Raw genomic sequence first — 13,311 nt, 5'->3', positions numbered from 1 at the left:
CAATCTGTTGTTTTTGTTGGCTATTTTATTGTCATCCTGCTGAGCAGGTCCTCTCCAGCATTGATGCACTTGAATAAGGGCTTGCAGGATTTGGATCAAAATGGTGCCTGTTATGAAGAATGTGGGAGGTAGTGAGTTGGACAAATCATTCTTTACTGCCTCCCCTCCCCCCATCATGCTGATAAAACACTCTCCTTGGTAAACAGGTAAGACATTCCCATGTCTGAGAATGTAGATGAACTTACATTTCTCTTTCTTACCAGCTAAGTGCTGTTGGGTTCTCCATGTGTGACAAATGGCTGAACTTCACAGGGGTGAGTCATAAACTATTGTTTCAAACCTTTAGTTTCCTCTTCTTTTTTTTTTTTTTTTTTTTTTTTCTGCAAAACAAATGAAAGTCTAAGGACTCATGTAGTTAAATGATATTAGCCAACCATTTAAGGAAGTAAAACGGTCACATGAAAAGGGGTGTGGCCTGCTTAGTGTTCTTGTTTGCATTTGGTTGACATCAGAGTTATAATGCCTCTAACTGCAGCAGTGACTTCCTTGTGGGGACAGTATTGTTCAGACATCAGCCAGGTGCACTAACAGTGGGGCAAGGCAGCTGGTGATTCAAAACAATATTGGACAGGACACAGCACACTCTGTGAGTACAACTCTTTGCTTTTAATCATTTCAGCCAATGCAGGGATGCATAAGGTGGTAAAAGAGAAATTGAGTTTTCACCCACATGATCTTTCAGCACAATCAAATGCTTTAGCTTCATGGCAAACATTCTTTCTGTAAGGCTGTTTTTCTTGACTGGCATTTTTATTTTAATAGACGAGCTCTTAAAATTTCCTGCAGTGAAACTGTCCAAAGGTAAGAGTCAAATTAGTGGTAGCTGGTACGTTTCAAGAGCTGTACGGCTAATTTTTTGGCTGCAGTTGATGAGCAATCAGCACAAATTAGGGATGGAGAAGAGTGCTAAGGCAGCATAAAGGTGTCTACACATTTGTGGTGCTGCAGCATGCAAGTTAAGGAGACTGACACCGCTAGCTTAATGCCAATTACCAACAACCCTGAGTACAAATCTGTAGCTTGAGATGGACACAGCCTAGGAGCAACTCAGCAACATTCCTTTCCTCTGGCTATAGTCCCTAGGTCAGCAAGATGAACAGAGACCTGGCTGGGCATCTTTATGCTGGCTCTAAGACATTTGAAATTGTCCCCTTGTATGAGGGCTATTCTCCAATTATTCTGGCTCTATGGCTTTAATCTGTCAGCAGTGTGGTTCAAGATACCTGCACCATAATAGAGGATCTGGCCCACAAAGTCGGACCAACTTCTGGAGCTGAGATAAGCTTTTGAACTACACAGCGCTCTAATCACACCCCTGGCACCATGAGGTCTTCTAAGCCCTCAATCCTGCAAAGAGACCAAGTGACTCTGGGACAGCTCATTTACGCTAAGAGTCTTGGCCCATTGTCTGGTATAAGTCTTTGTCCATTGACTATATTCAGTTGGCCATGTCCAGTGTCAGTGTTGCACAAGAAGTAACTCTGGAGAGAAGAATGAAGGAGTAAGCCAGTGGCCTTACAGAACTGTTCAGGGAGGACAATCAGTGTGTGTTCCCTGGCAAGGATCCCTTGGCCCATCCACTTCTGCTACTCATTTAAAAGTTGTGGGGAAAGACAATCTATTCAGTAACTTTCCCAGGCCAAAGTATAATCTGCTGGGGCTTGAAACCAGGAACTTAGGAACTAAAAGCCTAAGCTTTTCTTCTAGTGCCTGAGCTTCAAGACGCAGGTTACACAGCTAACAGGCAAAAACAGACTCCAAACTGCTGTATGTGGCCAGATCACTAGACAGAGCCACAGAGTAGATGTGTGTGTTACAGATGTTACCTGGCCAGGAAAGCTCAGCCCATGTTCCAGAAAGCCACAACAGCTCCAATATCCACACAGGTCACGTGTGTGGTGGTGCCCTGGGTGGAGTGGCTGTTGGATTGAACCCAATACCCATGGAGTTCAAGAACCATTCTCCACTGCCCTGGGTAAGGAACCTGACTCCTTAATACAAAGCCTGCAACAAACTCATAAGTCTGTACCTGGGACATGGCCCTGGTAAGGCCAGAGCCACATGGTGGGCACTATTCTATAATTATTTATATTATTGTTTCACCTAGAAGCACTAGGGATGGACCAGGACTGCAGTATGCCGGATGCTATAAAAACAGAACAAAAAAGTTGGTCCTTGCCACAGTTCACAATGTGAGTCTAGAATGACACAACACATGGATACATACAGCTGGGGCGTACAAGGAAACAATGACACAGCGCTGATCAGCATCCTAGCCAGTGGTCTCAAAACACTAGCAGTGCTTACTCTTTTTCTCTCAGTTCTCCTATACACTTTGTCCTATTGTCTTTGTTCATTGTGCTGTCTAATGACCATACTTTAAGGGGCAAATTCATCAGGAAAGCTTCTGAAAAGCCCAGTTTAGGCTGCCTCTATCAGCCTGAAAGCCTGTTCCTCCCCAGCACCGTCTCCACAGGCGGCAAAGGGTTAGTGGAAACCAGGCACAAGCCGGGCATCAGCTGATTCCCAGCTTTCACGCCGTCCCAGATGCTGCAGATCTGCTTTTTAAATGTACTAAGAGCCTGCTGGCTCTTTATACATTTAAAAATCCAGAAGCACAGCACGGGAGACCTGGTATGAGCCAGGATAGCTGATTCCCGGCTCAGGCCCGGTCCCCCCACTGCACTTGAGTCTTTTTACATTTAAGGCTGGTTCACAGCAGGGGGATCCGGCGTGAGCCAGAAATCAGCTGGCCCAGCTCACACCTAGGGTCTGTCTGCTGTGCTCCAGTCTTTTAAATATTTTAAGAGCCTGCTGACTCGTAATACATTTTAAAAGAAAGAGCCGCATGTGGGTTAACTCCTGGGGCTGGAAGCTAACCCCTCAGCGGCTCCCTGCTTATTGACTGATCGACTAGTTGATGGAAAATCTATTGACTAGTCGATTCATTGAATAAACTAAATGTAATATCCCTAGTACAGGCCAATGGTGGGAGATAAATAGCAAACAAGCTTTTTTTACTTTTTCGGCATCCTCAGATGGTGACCTGAAAGGAAACTGATGGCATCTTTCACTTCTTCATATTATAAATACACATGTGCTGCGGTAGTGAGGAGCTCAAGACTTGGGCTAGGTCCCATTGTGCCAGATGCTATACAGATGCTGAGGAGAAAGAAGATCCCTGCTCCAAAGGCTTTGTTCAGTGTGAAAAATTAAATAGAAAAGAGAGAGGTTCAGCAAAACTAACAGAATTTCATTGAAAATGTAGTTGCACCAATTTAGAGTGCAACAGATCTCTGTTGGAGCGTAAATATGTTTCTCTAAAAATAGTAGTACAGGTGAGCCCTGATTAATTGAAGCTCCAAGTTAAATAACATCCGCTTTTGTCCCTGGGAAAGCGTCCCGTGGCAAAATACCTCAGCTTGTCGGGAAGGAAACTTCAGCCTTCACTCCTGCAGAGGTTGGGCCTGGTTAAAATACCAGCAACCACTGTCCATTAGTGCTTCTATCATGCAGTTGCAGTGGCAGGAGGCTTTCAGAAAAATGCCACTGGCAAGACTGAGGGCAAAATGCCTAGTGAAGGCCAGAGAAAGTTGCTACCCTCGCTTATACTCACTGCCCCTCTCTTCCATATTCTCAACAATGAATCCAATTGAAATTAAAACTGCTCAAATAGGTTTAGGCTCAAACTGCTACACCTAGGCTACATGTACACTGGTCAGTCTTGTGCAAGAACATATGAAATATCGCTGCGCCTCATTTGCATACTTAATGAGCTTCTATTTTTGCACAAGATGCTTTTATGCAAGAAGGAGCAATCTACACTGTTTTTTGCACAAGAGCCATTCTGCCTGAAAATAAGCGGCAGAACAGCTCTTGCGCAAGAGTGGGTTTTTGCGGAAGGAGGAGCAGAGTAGACTGCTCCTTCTTGCACAAAAGCCCGTTGTGCAAAAATGGCATCTCATTAAGTATGCAAATGAGGCGTGGCAATATTCATCACTGTGCCTCATTTGCAGGGCTGGACAAATCACTGTTTCTACTTGCCACAGGCAAGTAGATTTCAGCCGGTTGCCCCGTTCACCAGCGCTGCGCGCTTGCGCAGTGCGGGGCTGGTGAGTAGATCTCGCCATGGTTTGTTGAGCCCTGCTCATTTGCATATGTTCTTGCACAAGACTGGCCAGTGTAGACATACACTGTAAAAGGAAACTGTTTTTGTTAATGTAAAAACCACCCTAAAAGAGAAGATAGTACTGGGAAAACAAGGTAAGCCATGCATCAGCGGAACTTCTGAATGATTTCACCTCAGTGGAGTTTCACAAGATTAGAATTTTTCATGAGCTTTAAGACGTTTGTTTTCAAAGTTCCAAGTAAGGCTGCAAATAACAATTCCCTCTTTGCTACTAGATGAAGTTTGCCATATTTGTTGAGTTGCTATGACAGCTGAGATCACTCCATTGAAATCAGAAAGATGTTATCTGTCGTTCATTAACCACACTGAGCAATTTGAAAATCCCCAGTTATGTTGTAGTTGAAGTGATTTCCTGTGAGATGGGGTTGGAGAGCAAGCATGTGTGTCTGTATGTACGCACACACACTTCATACACGTGGAGCACTGTGATGCCTATCTTCAACCACTCCCCCCCCAAGAAACTGACAAAAACTGGATGCTCTACAGAGGTGCTTTTCTAATAAGAGCGTAGCAGAAGACTGTTCATTGTGTCTGGAGAAAAACCGGGGGCACTCTCTTAAGTTAGAATGGACCTTTTAAGATTTGTCTCGTGTACAAGTATGACTGTGTACTGAATGTGGGAGGGGAGCTAGGGACAGCCGTTCCTTGGCTACTACATTAAATTATTTATTTAAAATCTTTTCCCTCTCTAAAGCTGATGCCAGCTGAAAGCTGCCAATAGCACAAAAGCTTTAAGTAAAAGGAAGAGAGAAGCCTGCTGAGACTGGCCTCGACAGGTTCCCATCCTGCACGCTGGTAACAGCCCAGGCCCAGAGGGAGGGCCTGCTGCACAGATGGAGGCACACCTGGGCAAGATGGAGTTTTTCTGCAAGCTGGGGTATGGCAAGCAGGACATCTGCAAAGTGCTGGAGAATCTGGGTCAAGGGGCCCTGGAGGACGATGTGCTGAAAGAGTTGATTCGGATTGGTAGCAGGCCTGCAGTTCAGGAGAGGCAGCCCCAGCAGCCTCTCCCCAGACTTGTTCCCCGTGGGTCATGTAGCAGTCCTGCAGTGCCCAAAGGCCCTGAAGAGGCGCCAGCTGATCCGTCCAGTCACTTGAGACCTATTGTGATCGATGGCAGCAACATTGCAATGAGGTACGTGCCTTCCCATTTTCATACCTAAAAGGGACCTAAATACAGGCAGTCCCCGGGTTACATGGATCCGACTTATATCAGATCCCTACTTACAAACGGGGTGAGGCAACCCCGCACTAGCTGCTTCCCCCCAGCAGACCAGGGAGACGCGAAGCTAGCGCCCCCCCCCCCCCCCAGCAGACCAGGGAGACACGAAGCTAGCGCCCCCCCACAGCAGACCAGGAAGACGCGGAACGGCTTTTCTCAGCAGACACCTCAGCTTGAGAATAAAGGACTGAGGGAAGTGAGGTGTGGGAGAATAAAACTGAGCTCTGGAGAAATGTTTGGCTAGAGTTTCCCCTACAATATGTACCAGTTCCGACTTACATACAAATTCAACTTAAGAACAAACCTACAGTCCCTATCTTGTACGTAACCCAGGGACTGCCTGTATCTCAGTAACTTTGCTTTTTAATGCTGCATGAAGTTGTCCTCTTCTTTGTGGGTGAAATCTCCGATACAGTGCTGCAGCTTGTATTGTGGTCTCATTCTCAGTATCAAGCACTGATTTTTAAAATAATGATGACTTCTGATGAATATTTTGAAACTATCTCCTAACCTCTGACTGTAGCAATATGTTTCACCAGTCCTCTCTCCACTTCTAGTTCATAAATGAAGTCATGCTCTCTCTACCCACAGCTGTCCAAGAAATCTAAATCAATACATTGAGGCATTGGCACGGCAAGCTGACTAACCAGTAATTGAAGTGTTTATTGTAATACTGTACTTGGAAAAAATATCTGATTCAATTGTATAAGTCCCTATAAAGAGCAGAACAGAATTGTAGTTCACCACATGATTTGTTCCTGTACCTTTTTGCATATTTTGTCTGTGTTTGTACATCAGGTGATCATGACTCATGAAAGAGAAGGAACAGTCCAACTGACCTGAGAAGCAGAAGTAGTTTAAATGGGGAAATTTGGGGTTTGGTTTTGTCAAAACCTCAGTCACTATTATTTTGCTTCAGAGGGGTAGCCGAGTTAGTCTGTAACTGGAAAAACTTGAAAAAACAACGAATCATCCAGCAGTACCTTAAAGACTAACAAAACATGTAGATGGTTATTTTGGTTTTGCAAGCACAACCCCAAACTGCCTTGGCCTGTGCATTTTGGTTTTAATTTGTGGTTTGTAGGAATGTGGACTGTATTACCTTTTCCAAATGTTTATCAGCTCAGTTGTGACTTTCATATAATTTTCTTTCCCCCTTTAAATAGTTTGTGCTCTACTTCTCTGATGAGGAATAGCGTTTTAAAAAATATACTAACTACAGCATTACTGAGGCAAAAATACATATAAGCATGCAGACAACCATTGCAAAAATACATGAGAACACACAACTCGCACCTACCTCACATTATACATCCATGTAAAGCTTGTGATGAAAACTCCAGGGGTTCAGAGTTAGTTTTGTCGAAACATTCAGATGTTTCAGTGTTTATGTGAGTGATCAAGCTGAGCCACAATCATTTTCTAAACACACACTGTGCTGGTCAGTTATTCCTATCCCATTTCCCTACTTGATGAGAGTGTTCCTTTCTTGTCTTTTTAGAGGCAGGAGGAGACAAAAGAAATTCCCAGTCAACCTTTGCAGTCCGAGCAGAGGTGTGTATGTTGGGGAGGTGAGGGTGTTTCCCCACATATAAGGACCCTGATCATTGGGAATCCAGAGTTAGAAGGGAGAAAACCTATCCAGGGAGCTTGACCCTTGGGGAAGGAAAGAGAACCCTGCCTGGTAATTTCTTCCTCTGGATGGAGGGAGAAGCACCAAAGATTTATCTCCCAGGCAGAATGGTGGGAATAACCAGACATAGGAGGGAGAAGGCTTGGTACAAGCATGGGAGACCCAACCCTGAGGCAAGTAGAGAGGGAGCAACACATCCTTTTGCTTCAGCTCTCACTCTCCGACCCAAAACTGGAATTTTATACCTTCTTGTTTTTTCTCCCACTTAGCCTAGAAACTACTAAATCTGTCCCTCTCAACCTACACCCCTTTACCGCTCCTGTCTTTGCCAGATACTCCTGAGCTATGTCTACACTGGCAGCTTCTTGTGCAAGAACTGTTTTGTGGAATAGTTCTTGTGCAAAAAGTCTTCCACGAGAGAGCGTCTACACTGGCATGTGCTTTTGCGCAAGAGCATCGATGGCAGTGTGGATGCTCTCTTGAGCAAGAAAGCTCGGATGGCCATTTTAACCATAGGGGCTTCTTGCGCAAGAAATTAATGTTGCCTGTCTACACTGTCCTCTTGTGGAAGAGATCTTGCGCAAGAGGACTTATTCCTCATAGGGAGAGGAATAACTCTTCCAGAAGAAGTCCTGTTTTCTGATGCTATGCTGTAAATTTACTTGCACAAGAACGCGCGTGCAGTGTAGACAGCAGGCAAGTTTTTCTGCAAGAACGGCTGTTCCTGTGCAAGAAGCTGCTAGTGTATACAAAGCCCTGCAGAATTTTCATTGGAGCTGAATCTCCACTTACCCCAGACTGTGTGCAGAGCCTCTGCCCTTGCGGATCCCTGAAGATTTTCAGGGCAATAAGGGAATGCCAACAACCTGTTCCTCACCTGTTGGGCAGTTGTCATGAGGATGCCCCAGAGAAGGGCTGTGTCATAGTGCAACTTCAGGAAAATTCGGACCCACTGATGATGTTGTTTAACAGTGACAGGGCTTTGATACTGACATGTGGCTCCACTGCAGTACTAATGAGGTGGAAAATACTGTTTTAAATGATGTCCAAAAGAGCTTGGGAGAATTTTTTATGATCTTTGGAGAATAGGTGAAAATTAAACACTGTAGTCCAGGGAATTTAATCACCGTCTTCTGGGCTAAACAGAGTAAAACAACAGAGGGCTTGTACAACAGGTACTACGTTCTATAAAGCAACAAACAAACAAACCCCAAAACCCCTTGAATTAGGGGTTGGAACACCATACTCAAAGGTTCCAGTGAATTCACAAACTGCTTGAATTTCACCCATGTTACAATGCTTAGCACTTTTCATGTTGAGTCCATTACTGGTATTAACTACCGAGTCCCCACAAGCTCTCTCCAAGGTGGCTGAGTACATATTACTCTCCGCTAAGTGGTTAACTGGCTTGCTGAAGGTCAAACAAGGAGTCACTGTCGCAGCTGGAATTACAACACAAGTGTGTGTAGGCCCACCTGCAAACCACAAGGCCATTCTTCACAAGATGCTATGATGGAATGAGCTCCATAATTCAGATCTCTCCACAGTTGATTGTGGCTATGTCTACACTGGCAGGTTCTTGCGCAAGAACATCTTGCGCAAGGGTTCTTGTGCAAGAAGTCTTGCGCAAGAACACGTCCACACTTCCATGTGCGAGATGTGCTTTTGCGTAAGAGCATCCATGGCAGTGTGGACGCTCTCTTGCGCAAGAAAGCTCGGGTAGCCATTTTAGCCATAGGGCTTTCTTGCCCAAGAGGGCTTACACTTGTTAGAAAAGAGTATAGCTCTTGCGCAAGAAGCCGTCTCTTACCACGCATTACTGTAAATCTTCTTGCGCAAGAGTGGGCGGACAGTGTGGATGCTCTGTGGAAGAACAGCCATTCTTCTGCAAGAACCTGCCAATATAGACATAGTCTGTGTGTATAATCTCTTACATGGGAGGCCACCAAACAGGGCATGTTCAAAACCAGATGGTGCTATACTGTAGGTGCAGTAGATGGTTTTGGCTGCCATGTCGCTACTGCTTTGAGCTTTTACATCATATATCCAAAATGGGATTCCAAGAAGCCATTTGTGCTTCAGACACTTCAAAGGAAAGTCTCCAGGGTATTTTCATAAAGGAAGGAATAACAGCAAGACAACGAGAGACAATAGATCAGGCTACCTGGTTATTATAGGGACTGGCCTTGGCATTCTAAACCTTTCATATAAAGGAACTGTAAATTGTTTTCAATTTCCCCATTTTCATGCTTGTAGTGTAGGCCAGGCATCATACATTCTCTTTTCTTCCGCTTGTATTTTAATTGTCTTAATGATGAGACCAAAACTTTGCAGTTCCTCCATCACACTCTGGCTTTGGATCTATCACCAGGAAATTTGTGATAACAGTACAAGTAGTTGGCAGTCGCATAACTGAAAGAGTTATTGCTTTCCCGAGAATATAATTTCATATTGAACAAGGGGAGAGCAAGAGTGGCTTTCCTTTGGGGAAAGCTTTTTTGTATTTCAGATAAATGGAGTTTAACATTATGGCCTGCGTGAAGTATAATGGGTGCTGGAGGTTCTCACGTTATTCTAGTGCAGGAGAGGCTGTGTTTCACAATTGCTCCAGATTCAAGCAGGAATGGCTGTTTCTTTCAATACAAGAAACACATACTCAGACCTCCCTACTGTAAAAACGTTGGGGTTAGGGGGAGAGAAGATGCAGGAAAGTCATAACGTGGAAGAAACTGGCAAAAGGCAGCATTCTGGAAATGTGGCAATCCACATGGAGAAGAGCACCTTAATCATTTCTGTTTTTGCTTTGGGACTAATGCCTGTTGAATATTTCATAGTCTGTATGGGAGAGCCATTGGTGGAGGGCAGATTTTTAAAAGACATTTGCAAAATAAAAATAATGCTTATTTCCTCACCCTAGAATTTTTCCTGGAATTGCATAAGCTTTCTGCAAAAGGACTGTGAGCTTCTCTGGGGATGCAAGCATCTGTCTTCAGTAGACAAAGGCTACTGAAGGATCTTTCATCTAACAAAGACGTAACAAAATCCGGTGACTGGAAGTTGAAAGTAGATGCATTCAGACTAGAAATAGGATGAAAATGTTAATAGAGAAGGTATTTAGCCACCAAGGGTTGTGTAGAGCAGGGCTCGGGGACTTTTTTTGTGTTGCGGGCCACTGATCCATAGAAAAATCAATCAGGGGCTGCACACAAGTAAGTGAGAAACAAAAAACCCACCCCTCCCCAACATGGGCTCCCCAATGCTGGGGGGCGCCCAAAGTCTGAGGGGCCGGATCCAGGCAGGCTAGGGGCCTTAGGTTCCCCACGCTGTGGTAAATCCTCCATCAATGGCAATTCTAAATCAAGATTAGATGTGTAACTAAAATATATGGTCTAGTTCAAATAGGATTTAATTGAGGGAAATTTGGCTTGTATTTTATATAGCAGGTCAGTCTAGATTAGTGGTTCACATTTTGCTGGGGGTATACAGAGGTCATTCAGGGGGAACATTCATTCACCTAGATATCTGCCTTGTTTTACAACAATCTACATAAAAAGTACACGCAAAGGCAGTACGAACTCAAATTTCATACACTGACTTGCCTATATACTAGACACTGAAATGTAAGTACAATAATTATATTCCAATGGATTTATTTTATAATTATATGGTGAAAATGAGAAAGTAAGCAGTATTTCAGTAATAGTGTACTGTGACACTCTTGTATTTTTATGTTTGCTTTTGTAAGCAAGTAGTTTGAGGTTTAACTTGGGGTATGCAAGACAAGCAGACTCCTGAAAGGGATACAGTACTCTGGAAAGATTGAGAGCCATTAATCTCATGTTCCCAAGTAGTCCCGTCTGTCCTTAAATATCTATGAAAATTAATTGGACCACTAGATGGCTCTAGAAGGCGCATTTAACTGAAACAGCACCTAATGACACTGGGGAAAAGGGGCTTTGAAGTCTTGGCATATCGGTGACTAACTTCACTGTTACATGGTATAGAAAGACTGTGTGGTCTAATGGATAGGGCACTACACTGTAGTCAAGAATTCTGAAAAGTACAGCCCTAACTTTTGGCTGACTTGTTTTACTTCATTTCACTCTAATAACAACATTGCTTATTCAGTACGAATCCTTCGAGCACTTTATCCACAGAGCCTCAAGCACTTTACAAAGGAAGCTAAGTATTATTACTACACTCACTGTGCTAAATATAAACTCCTAGGCTACGTCTAGATTGCATCCCTTTTTTGTAAAAGGGATGCAAATTAGACGTATCGCAATTGCTAATGAAGTGGGGATTTAAATCTCCCCCACTTCATTAGCATAAAAATGGTTGCTGCTTTTTTTTGGCACGGAGCTTTGCCGGAAAAAAGCGCCAGTCTAGACGCGGATCTTTTGGAAAATAAAGCCTTTTCCCTCTAGGGATAAGGGATCTTTCGGAAAAGGCTTTATTTTCCGAAAGATCTGTGTCTAGACTGGTGCTTTTTTCCGGCAAAGCTCTGTGCCGAAAAAAAGCGGCAGCCATTTTTATTCTAATGAAGCAGGGGAGCTTTAAATCCTCGCTTCATTAGCAATTGCAATTCGTCTAATTTGCATCCCTTTTAGAAGTAAAGTGGATTTAGTAGTGGAGTTACATGGCTATAGCACTAGTATAAGTGATTGAGGAGGCATGCTTCTGGTTTCGTGAACTTGTTTGTAATCCCTGGTCTTAGAGGCATGTACCTAGAGCCATCTAACTGCCTGTAAAGGAGCTTTCTTAAATTCCATTCCATCATTTGGGATAATCATTTCACCACTGCTCTTATGTTTAGGCCTAAAATGACACTTTCCAATTTCTTTTTCATGATAAACATACACTATCTGTGAAAGTCATATAAAGGTTTCTGACCTATGTATTCTGTAACTATAGATAAGTGCAGATGTAGAAATATAATGCCATTCAAAATAATCAGTGTGTGGCTTCCGCAGTGTTGAAAGCACTAGAAGGGTTGTAGAGATTTTATCTAGAGAGTTCAAAGTACACAAGTGCAGCTTCTGTAGATAATAGGGGTGTGGGCATGTTTTCCATTTCAGGACTCTGGAGTAGGATTCAGTCTCTGTGTGGTGATCACTATGTATGAGACCAATATATTTATTTCCTTGTGCTGAGATGGTTAAGAGCAAGGCAAATACCTTCCTCAATGTACTGTTTGTAGCCAAATTTAGAGAAGCAAAATGACAAGAAATAAGAACTTGATGGCTCAGGGTAAAGAAACTGAACAAGAATATAGCTTCTTTGGCAGGGCTAGTCAAAATACGGCCTGGGAGCCAGATCCAGCCCACCAAGCTGCAGGATCCAGCCCATGGACCACCCTGCCGGGACACTCAGGCAAACAGCTGCCGCAGTTTAAAGCACAATCCTGTGGCTCTTTGCTCTGCAGGGAGCAGGAGGCTTTGTTTGATCTTCCCACCCCCAGCCCAATCCTCAGCTCCTGTTGGCTGGAACCAACTAGCCAATAGGAGCTGAGAGACTGGCCTGAGTGATGGGGGCAAAGGAAACCTCTTCCCCACTCTGGGAGCTGAGCCACGTGGAGGGAACGGCCTGGATTTTCAAGCCATCTAGAGCTGCAGCAGGCAGGAAGTCCAGCCTGCCTTGGGGGTGTTACAGGGCTGCTGGCTGAGAGATTCTTAGGTAAGCACCTCCCAAGCAAAGCCTGCCTCTGGCACCCCTGCCACTCCTGCACCCCAACTCCCTCCCCCAGGTCACCATCCAAACCCTCTGCAGTCTGCACCCCCTTCTCCCCGTCACAATTCCCTCCAAGACTTTGCACCCTGTCCAGAGCCCATCCCCCCGGCTAGAATCCTCTCTTGCACCCATACTTCCTTACCTTACACCCCAATCCCCTGACCCAGGTCATAACCCCCTCCTCCATCCCAACTCCCTCTGAGACCTCACACTGTCTCCTGCACCCCAGTCCCTTACCCCATGTGCCCTTCTGCACCCAACCTCCATCCTAGACCCTACATCTCCTCCACAGAAAAGTGGAGCCCTGGACCACTTTCCAAAATCTTGGTGTCCCCCCACCACACCACACACCAAAAATTATTGCCCACCCCTGCTCTTAGGGGTTTTCTAAGACATTATTTCTCTAAAATTCAGCATTAGTCAGGATGTTCTAGTCCATCCTGATTTCCATAACTGGGTTTGCTACAACACAGGTCC

At 44.5% G+C, this 13,311-nt stretch overlaps 1 protein-coding gene across 4 annotated transcripts in view; it reads left to right on the top strand.

Annotated features, from left to right (window-relative positions):
- Positions 1 to 364: 364 nt before the first annotated feature.
- ZC3H12D (zinc finger CCCH-type containing 12D) overlaps positions 365 to 13,311 on the top strand; it is a 29,620-nt gene continuing 16,673 nt past the window's right edge. The window contains exons 1-2 of one of the 4 annotated variants that reach the window (XM_075924412.1): positions 365 to 646; positions 4,944 to 5,384. In XM_075924412.1, the coding sequence (XP_075780527.1) occupies positions 5,083 to 5,384 (302 nt within the window). In that variant the 5' untranslated portion in view covers positions 365 to 646; positions 4,944 to 5,082. Of the gene's footprint in view, positions 5,385 to 13,311 lie in introns of all 4 variants that reach the window. The other 3 variants (XM_075924411.1, XM_075924410.1, XM_075924409.1) reach the window with 3 other exon arrangements.

Source organism: Pelodiscus sinensis, chromosome 3 (assembly GCF_049634645.1).
Source record: "Pelodiscus sinensis isolate JC-2024 chromosome 3, ASM4963464v1, whole genome shotgun sequence".
NCBI lineage: Eukaryota > Metazoa > Chordata > Testudines > Trionychidae > Pelodiscus > Pelodiscus sinensis.
The sequence above is the reverse complement of the archived record's forward strand: the minus strand, read 5'-3'. Positions and strand labels throughout refer to the sequence as shown.